The 23,989-nt window shown below is 47.3% G+C and overlaps 1 protein-coding gene across 2 annotated transcripts in view; it reads right to left on the bottom strand.

Annotated features, from left to right (window-relative positions):
- Positions 1–1,449: 1,449 nt before the first annotated feature.
- Positions 1,450–23,989, bottom strand: part of LOC135104289 (proline-rich protein 36-like) — a 22,603-nt gene continuing 63 nt past the window's right edge. The window contains exons 1-3 of one of the 2 annotated variants that reach the window (XM_064011506.1): positions 23,294–23,989; positions 3,430–8,871; positions 1,450–2,980 (exon numbers count right to left, since the gene is read on the bottom strand). The exon at positions 23,294–23,989 is cut by the window's right edge and continues 63 nt beyond it. In XM_064011506.1, the coding sequence (XP_063867576.1) occupies positions 2,953–2,980; positions 3,430–8,871; positions 23,294–23,301 (5,478 nt within the window). In that variant the 5' untranslated portion in view covers positions 23,302–23,989 and the 3' untranslated portion in view covers positions 1,450–2,952. Of the gene's footprint in view, positions 8,872–23,293 lie in introns of both variants that reach the window. The other variant, XM_064011505.1, reaches the window with a different exon arrangement.

Raw genomic sequence — 23,989 nt, 5'->3', positions numbered from 1 at the left:
TGTTGCAGATTTAAATAATTCATGTTATGAGGTATACCGATTAAGGAACACCGGATAGCTTTGGCGAGTTTAAATCAAGGCATATTACTTTTTCGTTGTCTTTTCTATTCTCTTAATTCTTTTCTTTCTCCAACTTCCTCCTTCTTTTTTTTTTCTCCTGCTCTTACCCCCTTTTCTTTTGTTCTTCCCTCTCCTTCATAACGTTTTCATGTCCTTCGTCATCCTTCGGTATCCTTCCGCAGTAACGTGCCTTCTTTTGGTGTTACCTTTGTCAAGGACAGCAATGCACTATTCTCATCAGATACTGACAAGAACGGACAGTCACCTTGCTATGTCCAACAGGTGTGTGTGTGTGTGTGTGTGTTCCCTCTTCCAGAATCCTTCTAGTCTTTATCTACTCTTGTTGCATCTAAATGACATCCTGGTTCTGGTATTGCTATTGCTCCAAATTCACATTTTACTGAATTGTTTGGGCGGTGTGAATGAAGTGGCCTGCAGTGTGTTCTTCAAAACAAACAGGAGGGGAATGAGCATGAGAGATTTTCAGGGAAAGTGAATACAAGTCCTTCTTTTGGTATAAAGAACAAAAAAGCCTTGACATTATGTTTGTGTGTTCTTATACCTATCATGGACTGTGCACTGGGTTGTATCCGTCAAGCAGGCTTTGAACCAGGAATGTACTCGTATAGTACCTCATGTGATGTAACGATATAGTCTTTGTAGAAGTATATTGTGGTTGACAGCATGAAGGACTTTGGGGAAGTCAACAAAAATTGGTAATGCTGATAACTTGTCACCAACAGATTATTAAAGGTGGGAGGAAAATTGAATTAGAGCATGATGAACCCATACTAAGATAGGATTAAGAGATAGGAAGAAATTGGTTCTCAAATAGAGTGGTAGATGAGTGGAACGGATTCAGTAATCATGTTGTTAGTGCTAGGGAATTTAAAAGAGGATTAGACTGGGTTTATGGATGGGGATGATAGGTGGAAATAGGTGGGTATATTTCTTACAGGAACTGCCACGTGTAAGCCTGGTCGCTTCTTGCAGCTTCCCTTATTTCTTATGTTTTTATGTTCTTATTCTCATTCATACAATCTACAATCCACGGAATTCCCCCACTCTTCTGAAAACCTTGTATCTCTCTCTCTCTCTCTCTCTCTCTCTCTCTCTCTCTCTCTCTCTCTGTACTATTATCATGTATATAGTAGAGGCCTGCTGCGTCTCCTTCGTCAAGGCAGCAATATTTGCTTTCACACAATCTGTGAAACCCCCTACCCTTCTAAAAACCTTGTGTCTCTCTATAATATCATCATGTATACTCGTACGTGGTAGGAACCAGCTGGTGTCACCTTCGTCGAGGCAGGAGCTTATGACCTCGTCCATTACTATCATAAAGATACCAATATATATGTACACCATGATACTGAATCCAACACAACAAACGTATATAAAACAACTTTTTATTTAGTGGTTATAATACACAACTTAAATAATACATATTGACTGAACAGTGACCCCGACTGGCGGCTCCAGGACTGCCTTACAGGAGCAGCAGACCAGCTGACGCTCTCCGAGGCTGAGAAATAAATTACATATCTACAAAAACACAACTGTCCCGCCCAAAGGTGTGGCTGCGCGGTTCCACCACCGCCACCATATCCATGCTCCCCACATTGGCTAATGCATCAAACGGAACACTGCTTCAAGAAACATCTCAGATCATTATGTTTATCAAATTTTGCTGCCATGGTAAAGTTCAGCTATTATATGAATGGTAATTTTGATATTTCTTAAACTTTAGGATTTAGTGAGATGCCAGGTAGCCTGTGGTGGGAATGAACAATGGTGATCCAACTTTACTGTGTGTATGTGTGTGTGTGTGTGTGTGTGTGTGTGATCCGCCTTAACCTAAGTGGCCACTGGTTTTAGTGAGAATGAATAAGATGAAACTAACATTGAGAAAATAAACCTGACTGATGTGTTTGGTTCAGGGCAGGACAGGGTGCATTAGAAAGCCTGAGGATGGAGGTGAAGTGATGAGGTGTTTATGGACGCAGGAGACGCCCCACTCCCACTGCCCTGACGCAGGGATGTCCAGGGAAGCAAACCACAGGGTCAGAGGACTGGACCTCCGCCACGGTGGATTTGCCTACGATCTTGAGGGCGTTGGAGTCCTTCTTAACTTTGACGGAGGACGCCCCTGAGGACAGTTTCTTCTTCCTGGCGCCCAGCAGACGAGCGTGGAGAGGTCTGATGGGCACTAGTCGCCGCCTGGAGGTGGAGGTGGCGGGTGTGGTGGTGGTGGGGGCGGTGGTGGTGGTGGTAAAGGGGAAAGGAAGGAAAGTAATGAGAGGCGTCGCGGGTTTCGGGGTAGAGGAGGGGGCGTGTGGCTGCTGCTCTTCAACCTTCCCTTCGATGGTGGAGGCGTCAGTCGCAGGGTGAGTCTCGGTGGTCACCACAAATTCACTGGTTGTCTCGGGGATTGTGTCTTCGGTGGTCATCTCAGGAACCTCCTCGGTCATCTGTGGCACCTCTGTGGTCACCTCAAGCACTTCCTCGGTCACCTGGGGCACCTCAGTTACATGGGGTACCTCTTCGGTCACCTGAAGAAACTCTTCGGTCACTGGGGGCACCTCCTCAGTTACCTGAGGCACATCTAATATGTCATGTATATTGAAAGTGTTTTCGGAATCACTAGTGTCCATTTGAGAAGCCTCGGTGACAGCCTGAGTGCTCTCGGTGCTCATCGAGTCCGTTACTTTAGGTTCAGTAGGAGAGGCCTCACTGAACTCCACAACAACCTCAGCCGATGGAGTAGTTGTCAGCGCTTCCTCTGGATTATACTCGTAGTCTGTGACAGGGACAGCGAAGACAACTTCAGCTCTGCTTCCGCCGAAGTTCTGATCCTCACTCCGCTCGGCGTGGTCGTCATAGAGGTCGTCATATTCATAGGCGTAGTAGTCTTCTGACTCGCCTGGGGAAAGAGTAGTGAATTGAATGTTAGGGTACAGAGTTCCCGTTTCTGGGAGTTCAGTACGCAATTGGTACTCATTGTAAGAAGTGTCATCTTCCTCCTGTCCTACAGCTCCCCCCTCCCCGGTGTTGGTATTACTGGCACTGACAACAGCCACAGTCGTTCTATCATTAAGGTCGCTGTCAGGAGTGTCAGTATTGTCCTTGGGGGCAAAGGCTTCTGTATGGTCCTCCTTAGTGTGTGTCCCTGTAATTCCATCATCAAGGTTTTCTGTAGAAGGGCGTGAAAAATTTGGTTGTTGTCTGGGTCGGTTCTGTGGTGCTGGGGAGAGTGTGGGAGCTGTCCTCGTAGGGCTAAGGTGAGTCAAAGGAGATAAGGGTAATTCTGAAAGACGATGAGGTGGGAGGAGCGTCTCGGGTTTGTCCTGAAGGTCGTCCTCAGATACATACTGTGGTGGGTGCTGAAGCTCGGGTTGGATCGCGGCAGCATCATCGAAGATCTCTGCCTGAGGCTCAGGCTCAGGCTCAGGTGCAGAGTCGATTTCAGCTTCATCCACAACGGGAGCATCATCAGCATATTCTGCGTCCACTGTTTCTCTATCTTCACTGGGACTACCATAGACAGCGGGCTCCTCTTCGATGTTTGTGGCGTGTTCTGGCGGAGTATCGAGTTGAACAGTGTGTGTTCCTGTCCCAGAATCTTGAGTTGGCTCACTGACATACCTAGACCCAGCTCTCGATGCAGCATCCAACAACTCTGCAATGCTCTCGGTGGCACCATCATTAGCGTCCTCCGCCAGCTGTTTCAGAGCGTCGTGGGGACTGAGGGGCCGCTGCACATTATTCTCGGGCGGTCTGCTGAATTCTACTACTGTGGATTCGGCGCCATTAAATCCATTGTTCTCAAGTACATCCAAAGGAGCGTCCTCTACCTGTTTCTTTTCCGTCTTGCGAGGAGCCTCTGTTCCTCTAAAACGCCCGCGTGCACGATTGCGTCGTCGTTCCTTCAGCCACTCGGGGAGCTCTCGGCCTCTCAGACCTGTTGGTCCGCGACCTCTACTTCTGGTTTCGCTGGGAACTTCTGTAGGAGCGACGGTTCCAGGTGTGACCTCTTCGACCACGTTAGCGGTGGTAGTAGACTCTCTGGTTCTGAAACGGTTACTTGCAAGTGGGCGTCGGGTTCGAGGCTTAAGCCGTCTTCCAAAGATGCCTGTAGGAGGCGCTGTCACTCCTGGAGAGGAGGCCTCATCATCGTTACCTTCTTTCTGTGCTCGCAGTGGGTTGAGCGTGCGAGCAACAGAGAAGGGCGGGAAGAGCGTAACGGTCTCAGTCTTTTTCTCACCTCCGTCCTTTTTAAACGTGGTGTCGGTTTCCTTTTTTGCTGCTCCCTCATCCTCCTTTTCCGGTGTAGCTCCGGGACGCTGTTTGCGCCGTAGGAACGGACGTCTGTTGGCGATGTTGAAATTGAACCTTGGCTTGAAGGTGGTGACCCTGGGTGTGGTAGTGGTGGTGGTGGGGGCAGCAGGTCGCGCGCTAGACACAGTGGAAAGGATCTCTTCAGTTGTTACCTCTGGCTGGAGAGAAGGTGTCTGGTCCTCTATTCCTGTGGAGGTCAGTGTTGGTGGTTGGAATGGCGCAAAGTTTTGATTAACAGGCGACTCTGGCTCTGGAGTTGAAGGCTTTTGAGGCTTTCTAAATGAAGGAATGCGAGTACGAGGCCGTTGTCTAATCTTCTTTTCGCTCTCAGGTTGATGTAAAGATGGTTGCTTACTAGCACCGAAAGGTGCAAAGGTAGGAAGGTTAAGTGGACGAGGAGGGAAGGATACTGGCTGGGGGCTTGGAGTGGATCTCAGGAGTGGTGCTGGAAAGCCTGAGAAGGAGACAGGTTGAGGCCTCAGGGTGGAAGACACAAAGGGTCTCTCAGAAGGTGCAGGAGAGTCTGAGGACTCAATTGTGGAGACAAATTGAGGTCTGAGGGTGGTGCTAACTGGTCCAGGTGTGAAAGGAGAGGCAGACTCTGGCAGTGATTGAGGTACTGCTCCAGGAATAGAAATAATTGGCGCCTGAGCTGCAGGTGCAGGAGCCACAGTGTTTAGCGGGAGTCTAGGGGAAGGCGTGGTGCTCGGCGAGGACTGTGGAATCAAGGGAGACTCCGAACTGATTTGTTCATTCTGGGAGATGAATGAATTAGGAGGTAAGCGTGGCCGTGGAGTGAACTGAGGGGTGATGCTTGGTCTTGGGATGATTCTAGGAGATGATGTTGCCCTATGGGTTGTGGACGGGAAAGTGAACCTCGGGCTTTGAGTAGACAGGAACGGGGAACTCGGTTTTTGGGTGGGCAGGGAAGTGGACCTTGGGCTTGTGGGAGGTTGGAAGGTAGAACTCTGGCTGTGTGTGAAACTTGGCTGTGGTGTGGGCCGTAGTGTGGTGCTGGGCCTCGAAGTGGATTGGGAAGTAAACCTAGGGCTTGTAGGAGGTTGGAAGGTGGAGGTCTGACCGAGGGTGGAATGTGGAGTGAAATTCGGGCTTGGAGTAGAAGGAGATGTGACCCTTGGGGTGGTCTGGAATGTTGAGGGGAGTCTGGGCTGTGATGGTGAGCTTGATCCACGACTCAGGGATGGCGTAGTAGATGGGGAAGGAGAAGTAGAAGTTAACTGAGGATGACGAGGTTGTCCAAAGTGAGTTATGGGCGCGCCAGGCTGTGAGAAAGGCTGGCCAGGCTGTGAGAACGGCTGGTTGGACGGTGGAGCAGGTTGGCCGGGCTGAGAAGACCGGCCAGGAAGAGAGGCAGACTGACTAGGTTGGGGAGGAACACCAGGCTGTCCTGGCTGTGGTAAAGGCTTGCTGGGTGGTGGGGATAATTGGTCAGGTTGTCTAGGCTGTGGGAATGGTTGGCCAGGCTGTGGGAATGGTTGGCCAGGCTGAGGGAATGGTTGGCCAGGCTGTGGGAATGGTTCGTCAGGCTGTGGGAATGGTTGACCAGGCAGTGAGAATGGCCTGCCAGGTTGTGGGAATGGTTGACCAGGGTGTGGAAGTTGTTGTCCAGGCTGTGGGAATGGTCTGCCAGGTTGCGGGAATGGTTGGTCAGGTTGTAGTAATGGCCTGCCATGCTGTGGGAATGACTGATCAGGTGGTGGGATGGTCCTGCCAGGCTGTGGGAATGGTCTGCCAAGCTGCTGGAATGACTGGCCGGCTGGTGGCGGAGGCTGTCTGCCCTGTAGCAATGGCTGGTCAGGCTGTTGAGATAGTGAGGAAGGAATGGCAGGCTGGGTAAGCTGTCCTGATGGCTGTTCTGGCTGTGGCTGACCAGGCTGTGAGGAAGGCTGGCTAGGCTGTCCAGAAGGTTGTTCTGGTTGTGAGTGATCAGGTTGTGGAGGAGGAAGCTGGTTAGGTGGTCTAGAAGGCTGTCCAGGCTGCGGGAATGGCTGGCTAGGCTGTGGGAATGGCTGACCAGGCTGGGGAAATCCTTGCCCAGGCTGTGGGATGGATGGAATTGGCTGCGGAGAAGGTTGTTTACCAGGTCTTGGAGGAGGTTGCTGGCCAGGTCGTGGTGGGGGTTGTTGGCCAGGTGGTGGTGGGGGTTGCTGGCCAGGTCGTGGTGGGGCTTGTTGGCCGGGTCGTGGTGGAGGTTGCTGGCCAGGTCGTGGTGGGGGTTGTTGGCCAGGTCGTGGTGGAGGTTGCTGGCCAGGTCGTGGTGGAGGTTGCTGGCCAGGTGGTGGGGGTTGTTGGCCAGGTCGTGGTGGAGGTTGCTGGCCAGGTCGTGGTGGGGGTTGTTGGCCAGGTCGTGGTGGAGGTTGCTGGCCAGGTCGTGGTGGAGGTTGCTGGCCAGGTGGTGGGGGTTGTTGGCCAGGTCGTGGTGGAGGTTGCTGGCCAGGTCGTGGTGGGGGTTGTTGGCCAGGTCGTGGTGGAGGTTGCTGGCCAGGTCGTGGTGGAGGTTGCTGGCCAGGTGGTGGGGGTTGTTGGCCAGGTCGTGGTGGAGGTTGCTGGCCAGGTCGTGGTGGGGGTTGTTGGCCAAGTCGTGGTGGAGGTTGCTGGCCAGGTGGTGGGGGTTGTTGGCCAGGTCGTGGTGGGGGTTGTTGGCCAGGTCGTGGTGGGAGTTCTTGGACAGGTTGTGGTGGAGGTTGCTGGCCAGGTGGTGGGGATTGCTGGCCAGGTCGTGGTAGGGGTTGTTGGCCAGGCGGTAGAGGAGGTTGCTGGCCAGGTCGTGGTAGGAAAGACTGTTGGCCGGGCTGTGGGAAGGGTGGTCTGGGCTGTGATGGATCCTGACTGAATGGAGGGAGCTGTGGAGCAAGCCTCGGTGGCTGTCCGAAGCGTGGTGGAGACTGACCAGTTTGTGGGAAGCGTTGGCCACTGTGTGAGATTGGTCTTTGTGGCTGTTGTAAGGGTTTCTGGGATTGTGCTGGCTGCCCAGACTGAGGAACAATCTGGTTTATCTGTGGGATGGGTTCTTTAGGAAGGGGAGGCCTTCTTGTCTGTGGGGAAAGTTGGCCTTGGGGTGGAGGAAGTTGGTCTGGCTGCTGTTGATCCTGATTGATGGTCAAGGAAGGTCTTTCAGGATGAGGAGGGCTTTCAGGTCGTGGAGAAGACTGGTCTAGCGGAAGGAAGGAGTGGGTTGGCTGAAGACGTTGCACTTGTGGAAACTGTGGTTGGCTCGGGAAGGACTGTCTCGTTTGGCTGGACGGGGGCACAGCCTGGTTGGGTGGAGGCTGGTTGAACTGTACAAAGTCAGGAGCCTGGTCAAGGGGCGAAGGCTGTCGAGTCTGACTACGTGATGGGAATGGCCGCTGCTCAGAACTAGGGAAACCAGGAGCAATGGAGAACTTGGGGTCTTCGCGTGGTATTGTCTGTATTGGTGGGCTCTGACTCTTGCTAGTTCGGGGCTGCCTATTGATGCCGAGGTCGTCAAGGGCGTGTGAGAACCCAGGAGATGCTTCTTGTGGGATGTCGTTGGGAACCACCACAGGGATATCCCGTGACAGGTGACTTACATCATCAGGTAGATCAAATTTGATAAAGCCTGGAGGCGGGGAAGATTTGTCTGAGGTGAGGAAAGTCTGTGGCAGAGCTCCATCCTTATCAGGGGCAGTGGGAGTGCTAGAATCCCCCTGAGGTACTAGCGGGATTTTGATGTAGCCTGGAGGGGGTGGCACATTGGATGGGGCAATGAACACACGGGGCAGCCGACCGTCATTTGGTTGTTTTTCTTTCGGAGCCGTCAAAGCAGCTTCCAAAAGCTTTAGCTTTTCTTTGGCATCCTGTTCCTGACCGGGAGTGGTGAGAATGGATACAGGTAAGAGGTTGGACACGCCGCCCCCAATCACTCGTCCCGTGTGATCCCTCTTTTGTTTATCAGAAAATACCACATTTTGCACCAGGTTCAGCGGGGATGACTGTTTCACTCCAGCGAAGTTACGCTGCTGTCGGGTCGTCGAGCCGGGAATGATGCGGGCGGCATTGGCAGATGCAAGTTGCTGAATGGAGCCTTCAGGAAGATAGATCAGCTGCACACTGGCGGGAGAAAAAGCAGACTGTGGCTTGTTACGCTCAAGTACTTTGGGTTTTATAGGAGCAACAGACGCCTTGTGGATAGTAGTAGTGGGATGGAAAGGAGACCCCTGTTCCTTGGCATCACCGCTACGGAGTGACGTCCTGTGCCTGGCTGATAACACCTGCGACCCTTGACTGATGGACTCTCCTTCGGCGATCAATGGAGCTGGAATAAATGATCCTCCAGATTTCTGAGGAGTTCGGGCCACAACCTTGGCCTTGAACGTCCTCTCAGGGTTGCAAGTCCGACAGGACGTGAGGATGGGCGTCCACTCGCTGGTGTCCCACACTAAGTCAGCGGCCTGGATCCGGCATCCCATCGCCGTGATCACCACCACCAGTAACCTGTAAGACAACAACACTTAGACAACCTCGGGCGCCATATTACACACCCTACACTCTCATGATTAACACTCCCAAACAAGCAAACATAAAAATACTAACGTAACACTTCCTCCTCAGCAATAAGATCTCTGAGACTTTCTTTCCTCCTCACTCTCCCCACCACCACCACCAGCCGCCAGTGTAACTACGTGTTACCAGCTACCCTGGCAAAAAGACGTGATTGTCTTCATTGGGAATGGTGAGAGGGGAGGGGGGAGGGAGAGTCAGCCCGACCCAGGAGGCTGCCCGGAGGAGGAGGAAGGGAAGTCTGTCTGTCTGTCTGTGTGTATCTACCTGTCTGTCTGTCTATTTATCTACCTGTCTGCTTAGCTATCTGTCTGTCTGTCTGTCACGAATAGGTAGGAATATGTATTTATCTACTCATTTGTCTGTCTATCTGCCTGTCTGTCTGTTAATCTGCTTTGTCTTCCCTACGATTTTCAAACATCAAAGATCATAAGGTTAATTCAATTGTTTGTTTCTTTCGTGTTATTTTTCCTTTCCTTGTTGTCCTTCTGTCTCTCTTTCCCTTCCTCTCCTCTCCTCCTTACCTGTATTCTCTCTCTCTCTCTCTCTCTCTCTCTCTCTCTCTCTCTCTCTCTCTCTCTCTCTCTCTCTCTCTCTCTCTCTCTCTCTCTTTCTCTTTCTCTCCTCTTCCTCTCCCTCTCCCTTCCTCCCTTCGTGGTTGTGAGAGAGAAAATGAATGCTTAAAAATACTACTTAGGCGCCCCGGAGCATCATCAGTAATCCCCGATGGCAGCTGTCAGCCTCCCACGCCCCTTCCTAACCATGTAACGTGGCGGGAAAACAGTCAAGGAATTTCCCAATCCTTAGCAATCACCGCGTAATTGCAGAAGCGTACACGGGTGTTACGAAACATTTTCCTTGGCCTCACACACACACACACACACACATACACACACACACACACACACACACACACACACACACACACACACACACACACACACACACACACACACACACACACACACACTCACACACACACGCACACACACACACACACACACACAGCGAATACTCTTAACACATAAATGTAACAGTTTAAAGGACTAATTAGTGTCAAGAAGGGATCAAGAAACGAAAGATACAATCCATAACACACCACACACCACACCATGCTGTTCAGATCCCCGGCAGCAGAACAAACGATCACAGCTGCTGTCGTATTGAGCACCCTGTGGTTTTTGCGTCACTATACGATGGTAATAACGAGCCAGATGTGGATTACGATAACTAATGCTGGCGAAAGGGTGGGGCTGGGTGGAGGTGGACGGGGCGGGGACAAGGGAGGGTGTGGGACGGGATGGAGTAAAGAATGGCTAGGGGAGGCGGGTAGTGGAGCCTGCGTCCCCCTCACCCCCTCCACTCTCCACGCAGTAGCACCGGACGTTGCTCTTATTGATTTACTTTCTCTAAAAAAATCTTAAAAGCCACCCGAACTTGTAAGAAATATTGTGTGGGTAATTCTGCATGTCAGTGAAGGCAGGAGATGGGAAAGTGAAATGTGTTCGTATGTGTGTGTGTGTGTGTGTGTGTGTGTGTGTGTGTGTGTGTGTGTGTGTGTGTGTGTAAACCTAAACCAGGACACATAAAGGTTTAATATGGGCTCTGCGTTTATGACTACATGATCGACGCACACACACACACACACACACACACACACACACACACAACAGTCAACACAGCCACGCCTCTCAGTCTCACTATCTCTCAACATTATTTTGACAAGATGACTATGAAGAAAATGTAGTGAATGAACCTCCTTCTCCTCCTCTCTCTCTCTCTCTCTCTCTCTCTCTCTCTCTCTCTCTCTCTCTCTCTCTCTCTCTCTCTCTCTCTCTCTTTCAACAGGTGATATTTATGGAAAGTAAAAGAATTTCTCACGATACTTTCGCTGCGGAAGTCTAGTATTAGTATTACAATCTTATTCGCAGAAAGCCAAATGAATGATAACTTCCCTTGAAAATCTCCACGACTAATATACTTGTTCAGGATTTGGCTGAATATTCCCAGTGAACTATAGTACTGTATATGTCAGTAATAATGTGAAAATAATGATAAAACTAATTAAAAAAAAGTCAAAATAAAGGACGGTATGCTTACTAACAAACAGCTCGAATAATTTATACTTTCCAAAGCACTTATTTTTTTCAAGTAACACAGAGTCAACACTGGTAATACTTGGAAAACAGAGGGAAAGTATACAAAATAATCTGTCATGTAACTCAGAGAAAATATGGCTACTAACCAACACACGGAATAGTCTAGACTTCCCAAGACATTTAATTTTCAAGTAACAGAAAAGTATCATTAGCAATACTTGGATGGCAGGCGGAAAGTACAGGGAAAAAAAAAAAAAATCCATTATCTTGTAACTCAGTGAAAATATGACCACAAACCAACACATGAAGCACTTTAGACCTCACAAAACATTATTTTTTTCCAGGTAAAAAAAAAAAAAAAAAATCATAACACACGGAAAAAAGACGAATAGTAAAAAAAAAAAAAAAAAAAAAAAAAAATCCATTATCTCGTAACTTAAAGTGTATAGAATTCCTCAAAGCTCAACAGACGACCATTTTTCCCCCAGTAATAGCGGCCGGCTGTTGCCACACCCGCTCTTCAGCACCAAGCCGGCCCCAAGACAGCCGATTCCAACCTCAGTAAGTGGTTTATATCGAAATCCGCTGCCACACGTGAAGGGAGGAACCGAGGAGCCGCATGTGACGGTACTGCGCCTCCTCCCTTCCTCCTCCCCGCGGGCCTGTGACGTAATGGTGCTGAGAGAGAGAGAGAGAGAGAGAGAGAGAGAGAGAGAGAGAGAGAGAGAGAGAGAGAGAGAGAGAGAGAGAGAGCGCTACGTGTATAAAGGAGAGATGACAGAAGGAAAACACAAACAGCATAACATAAAAGAAGATGATTTAAGCAAGAGAGGGAGGGAAAAATTATCAATGTTCTAAGTTGCCATATTAGCATCCATTATCCCATTTCCTGATTTCCCTTTTCACAAGAGTACACTTTCCATCATCCCAAATTTTCCTTTTCACAAGAACGCGATTTTCCCTGATTTCAGTTTTCCTTTCATAATAACTAATCTCCTTTCCTCGTTTTCAGATTTCCCTTTCACGTCATTTGCGCTTTTCCTTGTCCCAAATTTCCTTTCGCCAGGAGTACGCTTTCCCTGCCTTGTTCTCCCTTCACTAAGAGTGCGTTTTCCTTTGTCCAAATTCGTTTTCCGTAAGAGTTAATTTTTCCTTGTCCAAAATTCCTTTACAACAAAACCACACTTTCCCTGTCTTGTCTTCCTTTTACTAAGAGCACATTTTCCCCTTGTCCAAAATTCCTATTTAATAACACATTTCTCCTAGTCCAAAATCCCTTTTCAACAATACAACATTTCCCATATTCCATTTTCCTTTCTCTATGAATACATTCTCCCCAATCTCGTTTTTCTTTTACGAGTCGCACATTTTCTTTTGCCCCAGGCTCCCTTTCACTGACGATCCGAGGAGCCACGCGGTACAAAACATCCAGCAAAGCACTGAAGTAACATGACTCGAAGAAAGCGGTAACAAGACACGCCCTGCTCATTTATCTAACCAGCGAAAACTAGTCTCACCTAACTCGGTATAAGAGGAGCAAAAAGAAAGTGATGGCAAGACACGTTTGCCTTTTGGGACTCCACTAGTGTTCCTCTTGCTTCCATCTCCGTCCCTTTTGAGTCCAAGGCAGGTGTGTCCTTGTGTGATCCTTTATCCAAGCACTTGGGTACATCTCGACCCTCCTCGACCGACCAGCCGTGAAAGGGAAGGTAGGACTGATTTACTGCGTGTCGTCCGATCGTCTTGCAAGGTTCGGAGGTATCGTATAAGGTTAATGGAAAGAATGGTTGCCTTGTTGAGTTCGTAAGGGAGAAAATTATTACTTTGCACGGTTCATAAAGAGTAACTGAATCCTCACTTGAAGATATCGCACGCGTCCAGCATTAAGAGGTACGTTTAAAGTTTAGAGTTTCGACTTGATTTTATGGCATTTTTATGGTCTAAGCACACTTTCTAAATCGGTGCGCCTCATGAAGTGTACCAACACCAAAAATATTACAGTAGCTAGTTAACAAGTAAACGCTTTCTCTCCCACTCACAATCTGCAAGGAACAATTACCCGTACAAGATGCTGAATAAATGTTGCCGTTTTCTTCCTAAGGTTCTTCATGGAATGGGTTGTTCAGTAAAACGGATCATTCTCGTAATCCTTCAGTGAATCGAAATCTAAGCAAAGACTCGAACCAAGGCCAAAAGCAATCGAAATTAACGACTCACACATACTACTTCAGTGAAGGGCAAGACAAAGTGACGAGCACGATGCGTAACGCCGCCACAGAAGGTAATACGAACACAAGGTAAAGAAAATTTATTAAAAAATGAGAGGAACGTGTAAGTACTGAGTAGGTCAAGATCCACACTATACAGTTATTTGTGGCAAAGAAAGGTAAGGAAAATAAAGTCGATCATCAAAAGAACAAACGATTGCTGAGTAGACGAAGATCCAGTTGAAAGCTACTGACATTTAGCAAAAGAAAAGTAAAAAAAAAAAATGTATTTGGAAATTGAAGAAACAAATAAATATCCAGCAAATTAGAGTTCAAACAAAACCTACTCATCTCCACCGTAAACTTGCATCACACTCGACACTCGACACTCGACCTCCTCCCGGGTACGTTCCCTGTGCACCAAAAACACGTGTCCTTGAGGAAGCTTTCAGACGCTTATCACACACAATGATTCTCTCACTGCGCTCCCGTGACGCGTTCACCCCCGACCCGCACCCCTCCCACCTCTGCCCTTCCTGGGAGTGGGAGCGCCTTCCCCGCGAGGTCAGGCTGGGGCGGCGCCGTGGGTGTTGCGGGGAAAGTCATGGAATACGAGTAGAGAGGAATGTGAACAGAAATCTTATTTAGAAATCTGAGTGAATAGCGGCCTTTGTAGATCATAGTATTAGAAAGAAAGCCTTCATTTGAGGTTTCAGACAAGAAGCTGAATTAGTAACAAAGACCTTTACATCAAAATAAGTCTGTAAATTTTGTCGTGTTTACTGTTAAGTTATGACAGGCAGGCAGACAGACAGACAGACAGACAGACAGAGAGATAAATTAAGAGCACCTACTCGTTCCGCCTTGCCGTGATTTCTCTAAGCTGGGACTGTAAATGAATAGAATATCGCAGTGGCACGTCATTATTGTTATCATCATCACCAGCTTCCATAATGCCACTATAACACAAAGACCTACCCAAGAAAACACACCAAACTTAGACATCACAGTATCTCATCACAATCACCACTATCATCATTACCACTATCATTACCAGCCTCTACATCTCTTTTACACAGCAGAAGCCTTCACAAATCCCATTAACACACACACCCACCCACCCACCTACACACACACACACACGCACACACTAAACCCTTCATCACGAGGCAGGGAACATACGAACATAAGAAAACAAGAAAAGCTGCAATAAGCCATCAGTCCTACACATGGCGGTCCCTGTACTCAAACCCTTGGGACCCATGGGAGGTACAAAGGTAGGTTCATTAACGTCACAATTAAGGCACATGATCATTAGTCCAGTGAGTGAAACCGTGGCGAGTATAAGTAGTAAGTTTCTCCACCACCACCAGCACCAGTATCTAGCCCTCGGATCCCAGAGATGACTACAGTAATGACAGAGTGAAGCCCCACTGGTGAATGAAGGGCAAGAGAAAACTGTCTGAGTGAATGATACTCTTCCTAATCGAGTCGTGAGTGAGTCTGATGCACGGAGTAATGATGTCATCCAGTAAGGTCAAAGAGAAGATTGTTGGCTAATTGATCAATTTTCGCGTAATGGAGGGAGTCACTTAGGAATCAAATATACTTACTTACTTTCGGTCTCAATTAAAGTCAATCTGTCAATTATACTCGTGTCGCTTCTTGCATTTCATTTTTTTTTTTTTTTTTGGTGGGGGGAGGGACTGAGTAGGTGATGAGGATATGAACTGATTTTTTCTATTAATTTTTCCTTTTTCCTTCTCTTTCCTTTGTTTCCTCATCACTTCTTCTTTCCTACTTTTTTACCGCTTTCTTTTACGACCTCCACCTCCTTACGGTTCTTTTCTTTCTCCTATTTTCTTTCCTTTTACTTTCCAGCCGTTTCATACCTTTCTTAACATTCCTTTTCCTTCTGTTCCATATCCTTACCTTCACCAGTCTTCTATTCCTGCCCCTCCTAGCCCTCCCTTGTCGTTTCACTTCCTTTCTCCTTCCCCTATTTCCACCTACTTCACTTTCTTGACCTTTCTTCTTACTGTCAGGTCGCTCACTGCACCACGACCCATAATAACACACACTGTATATCAGACACCCGTGTATGCTTCCTCCTCCTGCTCCTTCTCTTTTCTCTCCGTCATTCATCGCCTCCCTTTCCTCTCGTTCCTATTCAAACAGACAGTAGCGAACAGGACATGAGCAGACAGAAGCGAGACCTTAGCACACGACCTATTTCCAGCCACGGGACAGGAGGTGACTCGACAGGAACGGAGTGATGGGACCGAAGTACGTACGTGTTTTCCTGCCTTTTCTCTCGCGCCTCCTTCCTTCCTCACGTGTTCCCACCTGCTACCTGACGTCAAAGATACACAATGCACACCTTTCCTCACCTCCCACGTGAAAAATAGCAAGCAAAAAAACGTGTCTGGTTTCACACATTGCTAGATTATGCGAGTTGTTTGCTGCATATTTATAGATACACAGGAAGGAAAGGTGTAATTCGCCAAAGCGCCGCCAGAGGGTCAGCAGGTGATGGTGGTGGTGGTGGTGGTGGGTGTGTATGCCTGGAAACTTCTTCCTTGTTATGAGAGTAAAAGTGTGTGGGAGGATATTTTGTGCATTGCCCACGGGAAGGAAGGAAGGAAGGAAGGAAGGAAGGAAGGAAGGAAGGAAGAAGAAAGGAAGAGCGTGATTACTCCTGTCTAGATTGTACTGTATTTACCCGTGCAGACAATGGAGGTGTGTGTGTGTGTGTGTCTGTGTGTGTGTGTTTGTGTGTGTGTGTGTGTGTGTGTGTGTGTGTGTGTGTGTGTGTGTGGCCGCTGGTAACAAGACTCGTGTTTTTCACCATGACATCAAACATAGCAGCGACCAAAACTCATATTTCTCTCTTTTCTTTTTCTTCCCTCCTTTCTTTCTTGCTTCTTTCCTTGCCTGCTTGCTTACTTCCTTCCTTGTCCATTATCTTTCTCGTTTTCTTTCCTCCTTCCTTGATCTCTATCCTCCTCCTTCTTTTTCTTTCTTTCTTTCTCAAAATTCATTCGTTTATTTTTTCATTGCTGGTCATCTCCCCAATTTTTTGTTTTCCTCCTTTCTACTTTACTTCTTTGCTCGTTATGTTCTTCCTTCCCTTCTTTTCTTTTTTCTTTGTTTAATAGCATCCTCCTTCCCTGCCCCTTCCATTCTTATATCCTTCTTCAGAATCTCCTTCTTTTCCTTTTTTTTTTGCTCCTTTCTTTCGTTTCTTGTTCACTGCCTTTTCTTCCTTCTCTTCTTTCCTTTAAAACTTCTTTAGTCCATCTCACACACCCTTTAACATACGCACACACACACACACACACACACACACACACACACACACACACACACACACACACACACACACACACATACACACACACACCACAACCAAGACCAAAGGGAACAAAGAATAAAGGATCCTAGAGGGTCTAAAGGGGTCAGGGAGAAAGACACTTTACCCTCCATACAATATTTTTTTCTCTCCTTTCCCTCCCCACCTTTCGTCCGTTCGTCCCTCCCTCGCTCTCTCACTCACTTTCTCTTCCTGGTGCCTCGTTACTTCACTCGAGCGTGTCTATCTGCATTCCAAGTGGCCAGGCGTCCCTTGATTCATACACTCTTGGCCCGAAGGCAGACACTGAGACTGCCTAGGGGACTTTTATTAGGTGTAATGTAAGATTTTTCCGCCTGGTGTGGTGCGCGGTAGGAATAGAAAATGATGGAGATGGCGTGTTGGTGGTGGTTGTGGTGATGGTGGTGGTGGTGGTGGCAGTGGAGGTGAAGATGTAGGAGAAAGAGGGGGAGGAGATGAGGAAGAAGAGGTACAAGAACGAAAATACAAGGAACAAGAACAAGAACAAGATGAGAGAGAGAGAGAGAGAGAGAGAGAGAGAGAGAGAGAGAGAGAGAGAGAGAGAGAGAGAGAGAGAGAGAGAGAAAAGATAAACGAACAGAGAGCGAAACAGACAAAGACAGATAAAGAGAGAGAGAGAGAGAGAGTCTGATCGATCGTCCAACAACCAGAACTGAACTGAAAAGATGAACCAAAATCACAAACATCGAGTCAAAAGGCGCCTCTAGAGAAACCCATCGCAACCCAAGCATGCACCTCCTCCTCACGCACCAGCACACACTAACACCCTCAGCAGTATACTATGAAACGGAATACAACCGCTAAACACTGCAAATGGATAACCAAACACACATCACCCTAAACACACCCACAAACACACCCACACGGGGCCTACACATCCAGAACGGCCTGGCTATGTGTAGGGTGGAGGGAAAGGAGAGGAGGGAGGTGGGGAAGGCCGGCTGGACAGGACTAAGGAAGGGAGAAAGTCTGTGTGTGTGTGCTCTCCTCACCCACTAACCCACCCACCCACTCGCCCACCCACCCAGATATGTTTCTTTTGTGTGTATCTGCTCACAGTCTAGTGGAGTTGGTAAGCACAGCCACGTAAAGAAGCGAGGTATGCAAGCAGTGGAATGTGTTGTGTTTGAGCTGAGTGAGTGAGTGCGTAGGTGGATAAGAATATAGGAACATATGAGCGTAAGGGAAGTTGCCATAAGCCAGATAGATAGGTGGGTAGATAAAATAGCTGTTATTTTCTATACTTTCTGTTAGGGCTTCATCTCCTCTTCATTTTCCAGCTGTGATACTACTACTGTTATTACTGCTAGAACTTATACTACTACAAATGCATCAACGACTTTCTTTCTTTCTTTCTTTCTTCTACTGCTATTATTATTGCTACTGCTGCTACTACTATCACTACAACTGCAACTATTACCAATGCTATCAGCAATACTACTGACAAGAAAACAACAACAACAACAATAGCAACAACAACACAACCAACCAAAACAAAACAAACAAACAAACAAGCAACACCAGTCCTAACATTCCCTTTCGTAATTACCAAAAAACAAGGATTACGTACTCAGTCAGTCAGTCAGGCACTCACTCGCTCGTTCGTCCTCCTCAGCCAACCACCGTTACGAGCCGGTCACTTAACAGGAAGCCCAAAGCACCGCTAACACTTTCACTACACACCCTCTTTTTCTCCACTAGGTCACATACTATTGTCTTAGCAGTGAGAAGGATGTGCCCACTAACAGCAAGGGAGGAGCTGCTGATTCGTGGGTTAGTTAGCACGTGCCCTCCCACTCTTGTCTTCTTGCCGCTTCCCGCTCTCGCTGCCCCGCCCAGGAAAGGAAGGAAAGTGGACACCGACGCCTGAAGATGGTCCAGTTTTTGCCGGGACCACTTTCGTTGCTGGTCTGCAGATGAAAGTGACTCCGCCGGATTGGATTGGACTCATGATGGAGATTTCTATTCCTCTCGTTCAAGGAGAAATTGGTGATGTGATGCGACTTAACATGATGGACTAGCACCAGGTGACCACAGCGAGGACTTGGAGTGGCAGGCCATTCTCAAACGTTTCGCAGTCTGATCTCCATTACTTTTAACAGGCTTTAGTGGAAGTTGATAAGGTTTTCAAGGATGTTTTCATGATTTAAGTGATAGTTTAGCGAGTATTCTGCATCGTCAAGGGGGAAAACATCCGTGGGAACTCGACTTGGCACGTACTCAGAAATGCCTTGCTCTCTCACCACGACTATTTTCAAAGGCCACAGAGATGCTTAGCTGCGTTTTCAAGAGTGTTTCTCCTGTTAATAATATAGAAATCATGTTAATCTGTCAATAGAACTATAAAAACACCCTTGAAATCACGTGTAATCCTAACTAGAGCCTTTTGAAACTAGAAGAGGTGCGGCGCAGAAGTGTTTCAGAATACGGAAAATCATAAAATCACATTTGAGAAACCTAGTAATATCGACAACAGAATGTTAAATTCAATAATAGGTTGGACGAACAAATGTGGAAGAATACTGTCTATAATGCCGCATATGGAGAAAGTGTAAGTTACCAAGACAGTTACAAGTAGAGTTATGTTAGAGGCAATGGAGAAGTTCTGTTCGCCACCGCATCGCTGATAACCTCCCCGCTCTTCCCTCCTCCGCTCCTCCCCCAGCAGCCCGCATTCACACGTGCATTTCCTGGTTGTCCGCTGTCACCGAGATGGAAAGTGATGATTGCACGACATGGCATTTCAGGAGACCACAAACCTGACCGCACCTGTTATTTTTGTTTTCTTTCATATCTCAACCTTTCCGAGGCTTGTTATCTTGAGGACACGCAGGTTTTGGATCATTAGTGCTGTTAACAGTCGATGATGAACTGAAATTATTAGCGTTTATATTCGTACAGGGACCGCCTCGTGTAGAGCTGATGGCTTCTTGCAGCTTTGCTTATGTTTTTATTTGTATTCCTCGCGTTTCGTGGAGGTTGTTAGGCTCAGTTTCGAAAGTTAAGTTCTTTTCTTAGCCTCGCCAACTGCATAATTTAGTTTTAGTTATCAGTTTTTGCTCGGAGAAACTCATGTTCCCTCAAGAGTGAAAGTACGCGAGAGAAAGATATCATCTCCCACAGCTTTCTTTTCCGCAATACGTAGGTTTATAGTCATGTTTCAGGAGGGACACTGATATGCCGGGAGTGCTTCTTTTTTATGTTTTTTAAATTTTTTTTTCATGTCTGCCAGGGACAAAAAAGAGAGGGCAAGAAGAAGAAGAAGAAGAAGAAGAAGAAGAAGAAGAAGAAGAAGATAAAGAAGAAGAAGAAGAAGATGAAGAAGAAGAAGAAGATGAAGAAGAAGAAGAAGAAGAAGAAGAAGAAGAAGAAGAAGAAGAAGAAGAAGAAGAAATAGTAAGTTTAACTGCTCCCGAAAAAAAAAGAAAAAAAAAAAGCTAATCAGTGAAAAAAGGCAAAGAATAGAGGCTAATTTAGGTCTGGATATCAACCTTTCGACTTCTGATAACAACACAACACTTATTACTTCATCTCAGTCATCCTAGACAACCCAAATGATCAAAAAAATAAAGCCACAGCCATTGGAGAAGACTGAACCACTCGATGACCTCTTTAGCTGTAAGTGAGTCTTTCAAAATGACAATCTGAACCGCAACACAGCACTCAAGGTAAACTCCGGAGCTCTCTTCCTGTTTTTGTGTTCCCTCCTGCCTACGACATAAACTGTTTCAGAGGAGGAGGATCAAAATACGAGTCAGAATGAAACGCTGGATCTCTTTATCTATCTGTCTGTCAATCTGTCTGTCTGTCGCACTCTTTCTCTCCCTATCACTCGCCATCCAACTCTCTCTTTGTGTATTTCCTCCCGCTCACCAATTAAACTGTTTCAGAAGAGGATTATCAAGAAACGAGGCGAAGTGAGATGCTGATACGTGTGAGAATGCTGTGCCTGGATCTCATTACACTCCGTCTGTCTGTCTCTCACTCTTCTCTTCCTATCGCTCGCCACCTAACTTTCTTCCTGTTTGTGTATTTCCTCTCTCTTTGAAATGAGACGCTGTTACGTGTGAAAATGCAAGACCTGGACTTATTTCATCTCTCTATCTGTCTCCCTTTCTCTGCCTATTGCTCGCCACTCGGTATTCTGCAGCCGCCGGCCACCTGTACGCCACCTTGATGCTGATTGGTCTAAGTAGCACGTCATAAAATTACGTGCTGAGCGAAACTACCAGCGCTGACTGAGTGTTGGCGAAGGAAAGTGAAAATGTTTACGGTTTCTTTAGTTACGGTGGTACTTTGAAATACGGTGAAGTTAAGGAGGTACTAAAAGCAAGGATGGTCAAGGGGGAGGCTGCTGCTTTCCTGGTTGACTTGCCTGTATGCACGCTTTCTCTCTGTCTGTCTGTCTGTATGGATGGATGGATGTATGGCTGTATGTATGTATGTATGTATGTATGTATGTATGTATGTATGTATGTATGTATGTATGTATGTATGTATGTATGTGTTTGTCTGTCTGCCTGTCTGTCTATCTGTCTGTTTGTATGTATGTATGTATTTATGTGTCTGTCTGTCTGTTTGCTTCTCTCTCTCTCTCTCTCTCTCTCTCTCTCTCTCTCTCTCTCTCTCTCTCTCTCTCTCTCTCTCTCTCTCTCTCTCTCTCTCTCTCTCTCTCTCTCTCTCCCCTAAAAGGAAAAAGAAAAATATACGAAACGATAAAAGAGAAAATAAGAGAAACGAAGAAAACAGAAAAAGTACAAAACTAAAAAAAGAAAAATAGGAATGGAAAGCAAAAAAAATAAGAGAAACGAAGCTAAAAAGAGAAAACAGACAAGAATAGAGAACAAGAAACCCAGCGGTGAATATTAGTACATGAGTCAGTGGAGGCAGCTTGGCAAGTCAGGCAGACCTTTAGAAAACATCGCTTCAAGACACATTACGAAGAAGGAAAGGAAAATAAATTAATAAAAAAAACACCTAAAGAAAAAAAAGATCCGTTTGAAAGTGCGTGCGTGCGTGCGTGTGTGTGTGTGTGTGTGTGTGTGTGTGTGTGTGTGTATGTGTGTGTGTGTGTGTGTGTGTGTGTGTGTTTGCGTACGTGTGTATACAACAACGTAAACCTTTAGAAAACACCCCTTGAAGACACGTGAAAAAGAACAAATAAATGGATAAATAAACAACGAAGAAAAAAAAAAATAATCATAAAAATTCCTTCGCTGAAAGTACGTGCGAGGTGCGAATGCGTGTGTGCGTGCGTGCGTGTGTCTATAACAACATAAACATAGCTCACACCCTCCCCGCAGCGCACCTAAATGATTATTGTTGACTCTAAACTTTCTTCCACGCGCGGTGAGGCTGAGAGTTGCTACCGCGATGCCTCAGGGACCAAGACTCTCGATTATTTATGGATACTTCACGCTGGTTCTTCTCCCTCTCCTCCTCCTCCTCCTCCTCCTTCTTCTCCTCCTTGGTTGTTTTCTTATGAGTGAGCAGCATCATTGTAGCTACGTGTGTATGAACCTCGCACGTGCTTGCCTGGTTCTCTTCCTTTTCTTCCTCTTCCTCCTCCTCCTCCTCCTCCTTATTTATTTTCTGATGAGTGAGCAGCATCATTGTAGCTACGTGTGTCTGAAACTCGCGCGTGCTTGTCTGGTTGTCCTCCTCCTCCTCCTCCTCCTCTTCCTCATCCTCCTCCTCCTCCTCTTACACCTTCTCTTGCTCTTCCTCCTCCTTGATTGCTTTCTTGTAGGTGAGCAGCATCGTTATAGCTTCGTGTGTCTGAGATTCACACGTGCTTGCCTGACTTTTTTTTTTTTTAAGATTTATCCTTCAGTGTGGTCGAAAGTATGGCTTTTCTTCCTTTCTGTTCTTTTCTTTTGCATGGTCTAGGGTATAAAAAAAATTGAAAGGGGAAGTCCCTCTCAGTTTGCTGCTTCCAAAAGGTATATAATTTTTTAGTGATAATGATGATGATGTATCGGGTGTATATCAGATTGAGACACGACAAGAAGACATCACGGTTTGTCTCTTGGTGGTAATAAGAATGCTTAGGACAACATTCCCAGTGTCCTCGCCTTTTGCGATCCTTCGAGAATACTGTTGCGGTAGAGGAAGAATAATAAATGATGATGACGAGATAGGTTTAAATATAATCGTCGCTACCATGGTATTTAACGCGCAATAAAGTCACGGATGAATGATCAGAGCGACATCCTTCAAGATTTAATGGATAATCATAAATCACAGACTCGTCCTTTGGCTCACTATTCGTGACTTCGATGCCGGGGAAATATTGGTGCGCATTGATATCATACATTTACTCGTCTACCATTTACAGGATTCACTCAGGACGATATCTAACTCTTTTTTGATTGACGCAATTATCCCCACTAAGCATCATCAGTAAAAGTAGCTTCCCGAGACCAGGCAGTCCCCACGTGTTAGTTCACGCACGAGCTGTCATCCCGCCGGGCGCCGTGCGTGGGAGTGGTGCCTGGCGCTGTCTCGCGTGCCGCACGAACGCATTCCTCGTTCATTAGGTACGACTAATGCATGATATTATGAAACTCACGCTGGTGTTATGCTCACAAAATATTAATAACAGTATGCTATTGGGAGTCAGGTAGTGTGTAAGCGCCGCCAACACTTATACTCACAGATTCATTGTTGTATTGAAATCACTCGCAGACTAGCACATGTTATTCTCCCGTGACTGCCTGAGCTGTGGCGTGGACTTCCCCTGATGGCTGCAGAGCGCGAGGGAAACACTCCTTCCCGCGCCGAGTCAGGCCGGCTTCTGATGCTCAGGTGGCGAGGGACTGGAGCTCAGGTGACCGGCGAGGCGGCGGCCCCCTCCTCCCGCGCCGCCCCCTGCACCCCCAGCACATCGCGCAAAGCCTCTTTCACAACCTGCTACGCCGCTGCCGAGAGAAAGTGGTTTAGATTCAAACCCGTCCGACGATCTGATTGGTGAAAGTCAGGCATGCTCACACCTGCTGGCCGGCGCTGGGGAGCTATGGTAAGGCAAGCAAAAACCTGAAGGGTGGGGCTGCAGATATTAATGCTTTCAGTAGGCGGGATCTCCAACTCCGCTAAGCCCGCCAGGCCCTCGTGATTGATGCCAGACTTTCGGAAGGCGGAGTGCAGCGGGCCATCTAACCCCCTTGAAGGAGAGGGAAAGTCACGAGGGAGTTAAACACAACAGCGAGCTTCTTTACATAACGAGGCGGGAACTGAGACACGCGGACACACCCAAGGCTCCTCAAGGTTATGCGTGACGCGGTGAAGTGTTTCTCCACAGAAGGCGTCATCTGTCACCAAGGAATTATGGGTGGCGCCGCAGTGTTTGGCCC

Source organism: Scylla paramamosain, chromosome 10 (assembly GCF_035594125.1).
Source record: "Scylla paramamosain isolate STU-SP2022 chromosome 10, ASM3559412v1, whole genome shotgun sequence".
NCBI lineage: Eukaryota > Metazoa > Arthropoda > Malacostraca > Decapoda > Portunidae > Scylla > Scylla paramamosain.
This window is presented reverse-complemented; position numbering and strand designations above follow the sequence as displayed.